Below are 12,356 nucleotides of genomic sequence, written 5' to 3' on the forward strand. Positions count from 1 at the left end.
AAAACAGATGTTAACTCTAAATGCAGAATGAAGACCCACTGACTTTTTTTTTGGGAGTTCATAGATACTTATTTTTTCTCTCTGCATTGATAATAACTACATTAATGCCCTTTTTTTTGTCTTGCAGATTTTACCACCTCTGAACAGGATCATTCCTTTTCAATGCACGTTTGGAGCACCACCAAGCAGGGTGGAAGTGTGGGATCTACTCACACTGTTTAGCCTTAGCCTCTATGCAAACGTATCGTATCCAGTCAGCACATGCAATTTAAGTAACTATTCATACTGTAGCATAACATATTAATAAGGGGGTCATTACGACCCTGGCGGAAGGCGGAGAACCGGCGGTAAGACCGCCAACAGGCTGTCTGTCTTATTTTTTGTATTATGACCATGGCGGTTACCGCCATGGTCATCCGCCGGTTCTCCGTTCCACCCGCCGGGCTGGAGACCTGGGTCTCCAGCCCGGCGTCCGTCACTATACCACCGGCGGTATTTGGACCCGGCTTACCGCCGCGGTTTTCCAGCGGTCTGAACTGCCATGAAAACCATGGCGGTAAGCACCACTGGCGGTCTTCAGCACAGCGGTACCTCGGCGGTCTTGCAAAAAGACCGCTGAGGTCGTAATGACCCCCTAAGTCTCCAATGCTCCCCAAGTTTCATCTAATCACTGCCACAGAAAGATTAAAGAAAACCTGAAGCATTCTGTTTCAGGTTCTCGTTGCTTGTTTTACCACACCATCAACTGATGGATTATGCAGCAGACTTGCAGAGGGGACTGAGCATGTGAAAACAAAGTCATGCAGTCTGGTGGATCAAATGATGCAAAAGCAATGTTTTCTGCCACCCATTTGTCTTCAGTGGAGCTCTCAACATTCCAATATTTCAAGACATTTTGATACGCTGGGCACAAACACTACATATCAACTGTGTTAATATGGTCATTTAGACACAGAGAAAGTTAAGTATACATTCCCTAAAATTACTGCATGGTTTACAGATAAGTACAAAATAGGATTAACTATCAGGCACCATAGCATCACAATATTTCTATTGCATGGGTGGAACAGATTTTTAAAACAGATACCAATAAAAGCCCACAAAAAATAAGATTTGACTTCCTATTTGACAGACTTATATGCTACTATATGTTGCAGAACAGGCAACTTACCTCTCTGTGGCACCCTGAGCGGATGTGGCCCTCGCCCTTTGTATTTCATCTTCCAAACGCCTTATTTCCTCTCCCAAATGGGTGAGGTCATCAGGCGACCGTCTCTGTTGACTGATAAGGACCAACTCTTGGAGTAAGGCTTCTTTCTCCTTAATGAGCTGTAACCGGTCTCGATCTGTCTCAGCCATACCAGGCCAGGACTCGTTATCAAGCAAGGCAAGCTGGTGCTGTATGCTGGAAACTCTTTGGGGAAGGGGAGAAGATCAAAAACAACATTATCAACAAAGATTAAAGAAAGAGCAACAGCAGTCAAAAGTACCTATGCAAGTAGAGAACCGATTTCAGTCTAAGGTACATTATCAAAGGTCTACCTAACTTTGTAGACATGTCTATGTATTGATCAGATCTTCTTTGCCTTTGGCGTTTGCCTTACAAGCTACTATCTTTTCACAATAGTAATGCCAATTGTAGTTACTGATACAGGAATCATTTTAATGAACAGCATATTATGAAGCCTTTGATAAAAGTTCAGTGCAAAAAGATCAGGGAAAAATAGTTGGGTTGGCACTAAATTGTTTATTTTTTGTCCTGAAGCAGAACTCCAAACAGTCATCCGTGAACTATTTATCTGGTCATGATCTTTTTGGAACAAGGCTAACATGTACATTTCAAAATTTCCATCTCCATCCCTGACACAGTCATTAGGTTGAGCGTAAACGTACGACCTCTTGTATACTTTTAAGTATACTTCTTCTGTGCGCTTCCAGCTATTTCATTTGTTACAGTGTCATTTAAAAATCCTTGCTTGCTAGTGGTCAGTCATGCCTCTTTGTCCCTCCTTCTTCTGTGTGGGAGCAGGGACCAACTACTGTATAATTACGCTTTGTCCTGTTTATCTGGTCTGGGGGGACTTTTTTTTACTTTGTTTACTGCTCCTATCTAGGGAAGCTTCCCTTTCCTTTTGCAGAGCATTCTACCTCTGAGCTTAGCTGTAAACAAGGCTATAAAGCAGGCTATCTTCGTCACATTTGATCTTTGTGGGCTCTCTGCACCCTCTCCCAGCTGCCTGGCTTCCGCCCTTCCTTGGCTTGGATTTTCTTCACCAAGTGGGCATGTCTTTGTGCTGAGAGCGAGGGCGGAGGATCGCTTGTAATTGCTTATAGCCTAGGCACCCAGCTCTACCAGGGCTCCGCAATCCTTAGAGACAGTGTCCACTTCTGCTCCATACTGGGATCCCACTCACAGCTTCATCAGTGCACCTCAGTTCACACACTCCAAGCCCTCAGGTGTGCCAGGAACCCCACACTCTCTCTGCCGGAGCACCTTAGTTCTTGCAGTCGGTACACTCTGCTGCTCCAGTACTGGGACCTCGGATGCAGCTCCATCAGTGTACCTCAGTTCACACACTCCAAGCCCTCACCCGTGCCCGAACCCTAAACACGCTGTCTGCCAGAGCACATCAGTTCTTAAAGTCAGTACATTCTGCTGTCCCAGTACTAGGACTTTGGGCGCAGCTCCGTCAGTGCACCTCAGTTCTAACCCCTCGAGGTCACTTCCTTTCCTATACTGGGACCCCGCTCACATACAGTTCCATTACAGCAGCTCAATTCTAATATTCAGTCCCAATGTCAAGCCAATACTGGACCCAAAAGAGCAAAAAACAGCTCACTGTTGATGGGAACCACCACCGCTCCGCCAAAATCCATCCATTGTAACATTCAGTCCACATTTCTTTTCAGTACTTAGGCAGGGGCTTCAGGACTCCTGCTTCTGTGGTTCAGAGGAGATGCCACTCCCATACTGGGCCCCCTCGCAGCTTCACCAGGGCAACTCCAGGCTAACACTCTACAACAGTGGCACGCCAATACTAGGTTCCACATATAGCTCCATTAACATACGTCACTTCTGATCTTGTGTGCCTGTTACTAATCCAATACTGCAGCCCACATACAACTCTGTCAGTGCACCTCAACCCTAACCTGCAGCGCCCCATTATTCCAATACCAGGAATTACACAGAGCTTCGTTTCCCATTCCTCGCCGCTGCCTTTCTGTTCTTCAGCACTGGGCCAGGACACAGCTCTGTCTATACCCACTATTCCTGATCTGAAGCACCCCAATATTGCTGTATTGGGGATCACATGCAACTCTGCTAATGCACCTCCTGCTGTTCCGCAATGCCCCTGCTTCCCCACACACTGACTTCTGTTTGAGGACATGGGGAGCCAATTAAATCTATTCTTAGCTGCTATCTTTATTTGGGAGGATCTGTTTCACCTATCTTGCTCTGTTCTTTCCTTTACTCTATTTATTCTCAAGGGTTTATTTCTCCCACCCTTTCTCTTTCCAGCTCTTAAAGTCCACACACTAACAGTTTTGCTCTTTCTTTCAACTGTTTATTTCTACTCCTCAACCTTGTTTCATTCCTCTCTTTTTTCGTCATAAGGCGTTAATTCTTTCACTATTTTTTCTCTCCCCTTCATTCTTTCTTTGTTTTTTTGTTTGCTCTTTCCTTTGACTCTGTATGCATCCTTTTACTTTTTTTTAGATCTTCCTTCCTCTGGTGTTATTCTTATCTTTATCTGTCAACTCACGTTTTACTATAAATCTCTCTTTTTATCGGTCTGTATGTGGAAGCCACAAGTTACTTGTCAGGACCTGTAGTGTCAAAGTGGTTTTCCCATTCAATGCCAGTGGGAAATGTGTCAGTACATACATGCCCTGGTTCTTTAGCGGCTTGTTTCACTCACTGTCTCTTTTTTTCTCTAATGTTCATTTTCTCTTTATTTTCACACTTTTTTCATTATTTTTCCTCTTTATCTTTCACTCGCTCGCTAGCTTCCTTCCCTTTTTTTCTTTTGGCTCACACATGTGCTCTATTTCTTCTCTTGGTTGCATTTTCATTTTCTCGTTTTTTCTTTCCCTACTTTCTTTTCTTTCTTTGTGACCCCTTCTCTTTCTTCTATTTGTCTGTTTTATTCTATTTGCTTCTGTTTTTCTTCCCCATCTGCTTTCTCTCAAGAGGCCTAGTTACCAATGGGGCAACAGGTGCAGTGACACTGGGGCCCAGAGACCTGTGGACCTTACTCAACTCTAATTACTGCTGTATTTTCCTACCGAAATTGCAGTCAACCATTTTCCTTTCTTACTCCAGGGCCCATGACACCGTTACTATGCCATGTGTCCTCTCCATCTTTACTCCCGGCTCCCTTTTTCCTTTCACCCTCCAATCGGTCCCAAATTATATTTTTGTTATGGTGTTTTGAGCATTACACTCTAATGCCAAAAGTTTATTGTATATGTTTTAAGATAGAGGAAAAAGGTAAATGGAAGTGCTTTAGTTAAATGCTAGGCCTCTGGAATTATGTGACAGGAAAAGACAAAATTATGAGGCAAGAAAAGTCAGTTATGAATTTACAGTGCCAATAGCTCTAACTTAAGAAAATGTGAGACCTCTTGCACTGCAAATGCTTGTTTTTAAGTTTTAAACTTCATGTGACACATTTTAGGCTCAAGGTTCAATCTCTGATTTGATATGAAAAATTGTGCAAGAGATGGGCTCTTCCTCTCCAACAGTAAGTGTCACACAGGAATTCCAGCGTTTCAAATAGTATGCCCACAGAGAAAGGAGTATTTTCAAATCCGAAGTCTTGGGCTCCATGGTGCCATTAAAAATTCTGTACAGAAGCATGCCATCTTTTCTTTATATGTAGGAACATGAGTAAGATAAGCTATTGAAAAGATAACAGACACCTCTTGCCTACTCTGACAAAGTAACCACTGAGCAGCAGCAATCGGTGATGCCGACCTGCCAAATACCATTCTTTGGTTTGCTGCAAAAGTCAGCCTAATGGCATTGAACAACTATGTGCCATTCTTTGATCAATGCTGTAAACCTCTGCTATTTTTTAATGAACTTTCAAACTTGTAATACTTCTTGATATTGCAACACCACTGATCTGTATGTGGTTGATATGAATAATTTAGGTGTACAACCTTTTAAAAAGTGAATGGCATTCCAATACATTGTACTTGGCCAAATGGATGTCAGATGAAGGCTGTTGTTGATATGATTAGAGTTAACATATCTTGGCTGTGTGTAAGCAGTGTTCCATATTTCCAGAAGAACCTAGACAAACACCAGAACAGCGGAGTACCAGAGATGTCATCTGCTTCCAAAAACGACTTAACAATGTCTGAAGTTGGCAGTCATAAAGGAAACCGATTCAGATTTATCTTTTACCCTAACAAGAAGGGATAAGTGAGGACATGCAGCATACAGATATAAATACCTACCCTCTTTTGGGGCATGGATAATAAAAGTGGAGTGAAATGTTTATTTCCAAAAAACATTTATACGTTTAGAGATTATAAAAATACTAGAGCACAAAACCTAATTTCATAAGTGAAGTGCTACAACAATTTAATAGCTCAACATACAAATAACAGCCAATTTCTGGAGATTTGACCATCTAGCTTACTTTACACAATTATTCAACAAGCCCTAAAAACATTGTCTAAAGCAAGTATTATCTTCTTCTGTATAATTCGGATACATTTTGTGATAGTTATTGCTATGTCAAACCACTTATATAAAATGAAGTGTGTAATGCACCAAAACAAGTTAACACTCAATGCCTTTTTAAAACTGGGCCATGGATTTGTTTGTTTCATCTTAAAAAGTAATCAGTTTAAAAAAGGATCAATTATACAATATTTGACTCTAATGGCACACATACAATAACCGTTATTTTGATTTTGATGAATTTCTTTGTCAGGGCCCCAATATTCTCCAAACTGGATCAATACCTATTTGGATCAGTAAAATTCAATTCAGTAAACCTTTGTCAGGGATTTGGATATGGAACAATCGCTTCATCACCCAGACTTTCAACTGAGTGCATTACAGACTTTTTTTAGTTGACAAGTACATCTTATCACTTTACTGGCTAGTTTCTCGAACAGTTACATTAAGAAAACATTTTATCTTTACAAGTGAAAGCCTACATTAAGAATTATTAAATTAGAACGAGGCTCAAAGTTTACAATTTGATGAGAGAATTCATCCGAGTGATTCTGTACATCTTTTAAACATTTTGACAGACAATTTGTATTAATACAGATTTTTAATAAAGAGAATAAAAACGTAGTGCACATGATTTTGCTAACATGTCTCAAGAGGTCTGACCCAAATCTAACTTTAATGCTTGGCTCATCAAGTTTGCTGGGACTTGGAAAGATTCTTTAAGCACATTCTTTACAAATATTACAAGCTTCCTGTTTGATCAAGAAACAACAGTTCTGACCATAAATCACCTGTGTGATAAGTTTACTCAGAATTGCCTTCTATACAGGATCAACTGATAAGGAAAATGTCACTTACCCAGTGTACATCTGTTCGTGGCATTAGTCGCTGCAGATTCACATGCTGTGCATAGTCCGCCGTCTGGTGTTGGGTCGGAGTGTTACAAGTTGTTTTTCTTCGAAGAAGTCTTTTCGAGTCACGAGACCGAGGGACTCCTCCCACTTCGGTTCCATTGCGCCTGGGCGTCGACTACATCTTAGATTGTTTTCCCCGCAGAGGGTGAGGTAGGAGTTGTGTATGCTAATAATAGTGCCCATGCAATGGAATAAATACGTATGTACAAAATGAAGGTTTAATGTAATATATTTACAAATGTACAAAGCCTTGAGATTGCCGGTGTGGGTACCTGGATGCGAAGTTTTGGCATTTTGCGTTTTCTTTTGTTGCAAATAGATCTATTTGAGGTGTTCCCCAAATTTGGAAGTAAGTGTTCAGGATTTGGGGGTGAATTTCCCATTCGTGGACCTGTTGGTGATGCCGAGAGAGATTGTCTGCTAGCTGGTTCTGGATCCCTGGAATAAACTGTGCTATTAGGCGAATGTGGTTGTGAATTGCCCAATGCCATATTTTTTGTGTTAGGAGACACAACTGTGTCGAGTGTGTTCCCCCTGTTTGTTTAAATAATACATTGTCGTCATGTTGTCTGTTTTGACAAGAATGTATTTGTGGGTTATCATTGGTTGGAATGCTTTCAACGCTAGAAATACTGCTAACAATTCTAGGTGATTTATATGAAACTTTCTTTGATGTACGTCCCATTGTCCTTGGATGCTGTGTTGATTGAGGTGTGCTCCCCACCCTGTCATGGAAGCATCTGTTGTTATCACGTATTGTGGCACTGGGTCTTGGAAAGGCCGCCCTTTGTTTAAATGTGTACTGTTCCACCATAGAAGCGAGATGTATGTTTGGCGGTCTATCAACACCAGATCTAGAAGTTGACCCTGTGCATGTGACCATTGTGATGCTAGGCACTGTTGTAAGGGCCGCATGTGCAATCTTGCGTTTGGGACAATGGCTATGCATGAGGACATCATGCCTAGGAGTTTTAATACCATCTTTACGTGTATCTTTTGTGTTGGATACATAGCTTGTATCACCTTGTGAAAATTTTGAACCCTTTGTGGACTTGGAGTGGCTATCCCTTTTGTTGTGTTGATTGTCGCTCCTAAGTATTGCTGTGTTTGACACGGCAAAAGGTGTGACTTTGCATAGTTGATGGAGAAACCCAGTTTGTAAAGGGTTTGTATAACATAATCTGTGTGGTGTGAACACTTTGTTAGCGAGTTGGTTTTGATTAACCAATCGTCTAGGTACGGGAACACGTGTATTTGCTGCCTCCTGATATGTGCAGCTACTACTGCTAGACATTTTGTAAAGACTCTTGGTGCTGTTGTTATTCCGAATGGCAACACTTTGAATTGGTAATGTATTCCTTTGAATACGAACCTTAGGTATTTCCTGTGCGAGGGATGTATCGGTATATGGAAATACGCGTCTTTTAGATCTAACGTTGTCATGTAGTCTTGCTGTTTCAGTAGTGGTATTACGTCTTGTAACGTGACCATGTGAAAGTGGTCTGATTTGATGTAGGTGTTTAGTGTTCGGAGATCTAATATTGGTCTCAGACTTTTGTCCTTTTTCGGTATTAGAAAGTACAGTGAGTAAACTCCTGTGTTCTTTTGTGTTTTTGGTACTAATTCTATTGCGTCTTTTTGCAGTAATGCTTGAACTTCTAGTCCTAGAAGGTCTATATGCTGTTTTGACATATTGTGTGTTTTCGGTGGTACGTTTGGAGGGAGTTGGAGAAATTCTATGCAATAACCATGTTGGATAATTGCTAAGACCCAAGTGTCTGTTGTTATTTCCTCCCATGATTTGTGGAACTGGCTTAGTCTTCCCCCCACTGGTGTTGTGTGAAGGGGTTGTGTGACCTGTGAGTCACTGTTTATTTTGAGGGGTTTTGGGACCCTGAAACTTTCCCCGGTTTCTTGGGAATTGGCCCCCTCTGTATTGGCCTCGAAAGCCACCCCTTTGATATTGTCCCTGGTAGGTAGGTGGTCTTGTTTGTGAGGTGCTGGCTTCTGTGGCTTGACCTCGAAACCCTCCTCTGAAAGTTGTTTTGGGAAATGTGCCAAATGTGCCTCTGCCCTGCGGGGAATAGAGTGCGACCATGGCTTTGGCTGTGTCAGTGTCCTCCTTTAATTTTTCAATTACAGTGTCCACTTCTGGGCCAAACAATTGCTGTTCATTGAATGGCATATTGAGCACTGCCTGTTGTATCTCAGGTTTGAAGCCAGATGTGCGCAGCCATGCGTGCCTCCTTATTGTCACAGCAGTATTTATTGTTCTTGCAGCTGTATCTGCTGCATCCATAGAAGAACGTATTTGGTTGTTGGAGATATTTTGCCCCTCTTCAACCACTTGTTTCGCTCGTTTCTGGAATTCTTTGGGGAGGTGCTCGATGAGATGCTGCATCTCGTCCCAATGGGCCCTGTCGTATCGCGCTAGGAGTGCTTGCGAGTTGGCGATGCGCCACTGATTTGCAGCTTGTGCTGCAACCCTTTTCCCAGCTGCATCAAACTTGCGGCTCTCCTTGTCCGGAGGCGGTGCGTCGCCCGATGTTTGCGAGTTGGCTCTTTTACGAGCTGCTCCTCTGTGCAGGGTCTGTGGGCGGTGCCTTGTATTTTTTCTCCACCCTTGGAGTTATTGCTCTGCTTTTAACAGGCTCTTTGAAAATCTGTTTAGCGTGCCTTAGCATTCCCGGGAGCATGGGAAGGCTTTGATAATGGCTGTGGGTGGAGGACAGGGTGTTAAAGAGGAAGTCATCCTCAATAGGCTCCGAATGTAGAGATACATTATGAAATTCGGCTGCCCTAGCTACCACCTGTGCATATGCTGTACTGTCCTCAGGTGGTGAGGGTTTAGTTGGGTACGACTCTGGACTATTGTCCGATACTGGAGCATCATAGAGGTCCCATGCTGCCTGATCATCCTGGCTCATGGTGGTATGAGCTGGTGATTGTGGTGGAGTCTGTGCCGGTGATACATGAGTTGACTGTGGTGGAGAGGGTGGTGGTGGAGTTACCCTCTTTACCACCTTTGCTTGTGGTGGCTTGTCTTGTTGCTCGAAGTCAAGTTTCCTTTTCCTTCCGATTGGGGGAAGAGTGCTGATTTTCCCTGTACCCCTTTGGATAAAGATCCGCTTTTGCGTGTGATCTAACTCTGTAGTTTGTAATTCCTCCTCAAATCTGTGTCTTTTTAGTTGGGAGGACAGTGATTGTTCCTCTGAGTAGGAACTGGTTTTTGGTTCGGTTGCTGGGTGTTTTGGCACCGAAACCGTGTCTTTAGTTGTTTTCGGCTCCAACGAGATCTTTCTCTTTTTCGGTGTCTTGGCCTCTCGGTGCCGACCATCTTCGGTGCCGCTATCTCTGTGCCGAGCAGCTTCGGTGCCGCTGTCTCTGTGTCGAGTAGCTTCGGTGCCGCTATCTCGGTGTCGAGCCTTTTCTGCACCACTCTCTCGGTCCCGAGAGTGTTGCGTGCCTGTGTCTCGACCTGAGTCGGACGACTTCGGCACCAGCTCGCCCTTTTTCGGTGCCGATGGACGGTCACCTACTTTATGGGTTATGCCATGGCCTGTTGGCAGTGGCGTCCCCTGGGCTTTGTCTGTTTTCTCGTGTGATCTTTCTTTCGACGTCTTACTCACGGTTGGTTGCTCGTCGACGTCGAATTCTTCGGAATCCGAATCGCGGATGGAGAAAGTTTCTTCTTCTTCCTCCTCCTCGAACCTTTGTTGTCCTGTCGGCGTGGAAGCCATCTGCAACCTCCTGGCTCTTCGGTCCCTGAGCGTTTTTCTCGACCGAAACGCGCGACAGGCCTCACACGACTCTTCCTTGTGCTCGGGGGACAGGCACAAGTTACAGACCAAATGTTGGTCTGTATAAGGATATTTACTGTGGCATTTAGGACAGAATCGGAACGGGGTCCGTTCCATCAGTGTCAATGTTGCACGCGGTCGGGCCGACCAGGCCCCGACGGGGGATCGAAAATACCCCAAAGGGTTACCGGAGCTCTTTAAGGCTCTTAAGGGTGTCGATTTGCCCTAACTATCCCGATACCGAACGAAACAATACCGACAAATTTTCCGTTGATTCTGACTAACTTTCCGACCCGAAACACGGAGCAAAAAGGAACACGTCCGAACCCGATGGCGGAAAAAAACCAATCTAAGATGGAGTCGACGCCCATGCGCAATGGAACCGAAGTGGGAGGAGTCCCTCGGTCTCGTGACTCGAAAAGACTTCTTCGAAGAAAAACAACTTGTAACACTCCAACCCAACACCAGACGGCGGACTATGCACAGCATGTGTATCTGCAGCTACACATGCCACCGAACACTTCATTAACATGTATCAAACCTTTTAAGAGGGTTTACTAGGCAATGACATTAGGGAGCTTTTTAACCTCCCCCCCATCCTTCCCCAAATACCATTTCAAGTCGTTTCCGAAAGTGAGAGCTAAGGACTTCTAACTATGAACCTGCTCTATTAAGAAACCATACAAACTTTTCAAAACACCTTGGAAAAGTCTTAGTCTTTTCTACATTTATTGCAAGTCTATAGGTTTCATAATGTGTTAAGAATATGAAATTTATACTGTAAACCCACATGTGTGTAGTCCATTAGGACAAGGTCGATCACATAAAAAGGGATCCCTGGGAACCTTTGATTTTCAGGAAAAATGTTATCTCTAATAGTTTGCTTGAATGTCTGAGATAAAGAGGCTAGACAGGAGGGATGTAAATACACACCACATCTGCTGAAGACTATTTTGCACACACATTTTTGTTGAAAGAGTTCCCTGATTAGTCAAATCTACCTGAGCCCAATTTCTTAAATGAAACTGCTAAGTTATAATTAACAAATAATGTGAGGCTTTAAAGGTATTTAATTTATTCCACAGAGTCCAATCAGATCAAATGCAGCCCAAAAGTCCACAAAACAGCAACATAATTTGCCAGCTGACAGGACTGACTTCTTTGCCTCAGTCCAAAGGGCCAGTGATCCATTGTGGAACAGAGCTCTGTGAATTCACCCTGTTCTCTTGGGATAATTCTTGATGCAAATGATTAAATCTCAAGGCGGATTAAAAGTGATTTCAATCATATCTTGAGGTAGAGTTGACTACAGAAATCAGCCTGTAACTAGAGGGTTATGACCAGTTGCCTTTCTTGTGAATCTGCTTTATGATGGCACATCGCCATGAATCTGGTATTATACCAGTAGATGAAAACCACTTAAAAAAAAAGGCTAAGTAAACTCGCCCAACAAAGAGGGTCTACTTAAACTATGGCAGATGGTAAATAGTCCTGACCACCTGCACAGGAAGATTTCATATTGGCAATTAAGTCTGCACTAACCCCTACTCCCAATGATTTTGTTAATAGTTGTGGTTTACACTAGGATCAATTATATCTTGATAAGAAGAACTTTTATATATATCAGTAATATATCTACCCCATTCTCCTTCACGAACTTGTGCATCCAGGTTGCTCAGAGAAAGAGTTAACTCTGTATTAACCAGCAGGCAGAGAGGTACCTCATTTGGGACCTCTCTATAAGGGGAGCAATAGTTTAAAAAACGGTACTGGCCTTGGTGAAACAGAAATATAACATCAAAGAAGTAGACTGGTTGAGGAAGCCATTGCCTAAGAAAAGCTATCATACATTCATTGGTTAGATGGTCGATTTTCCAAACCTTTGTCAACTAAAGAGATCCTTTTAAAAGAACAAGTTACTTACCTTCGGTAATGCCTTATCTGGTA

General features: G+C 43.0%; 1 protein-coding gene across 1 annotated transcript in view; it reads right to left on the bottom strand.

Moving 5' to 3' along the window:
- Positions 1 to 12,356, bottom strand: part of WWC3 (WWC family member 3) — a 404,774-nt gene that overhangs the window by 126,780 nt on the left and 265,638 nt on the right. Inside the window, exon 9 of the mRNA XM_069205154.1 lies at positions 1,172 to 1,414. Coding sequence (XP_069061255.1) covers positions 1,172 to 1,414 — 243 coding nt within the window. The remainder of the gene's footprint in view (positions 1 to 1,171; positions 1,415 to 12,356) is intronic.

This window comes from Pleurodeles waltl, chromosome 8, assembly GCF_031143425.1.
Source record: "Pleurodeles waltl isolate 20211129_DDA chromosome 8, aPleWal1.hap1.20221129, whole genome shotgun sequence".
Lineage (NCBI taxonomy): Eukaryota > Metazoa > Chordata > Amphibia > Caudata > Salamandridae > Pleurodeles > Pleurodeles waltl.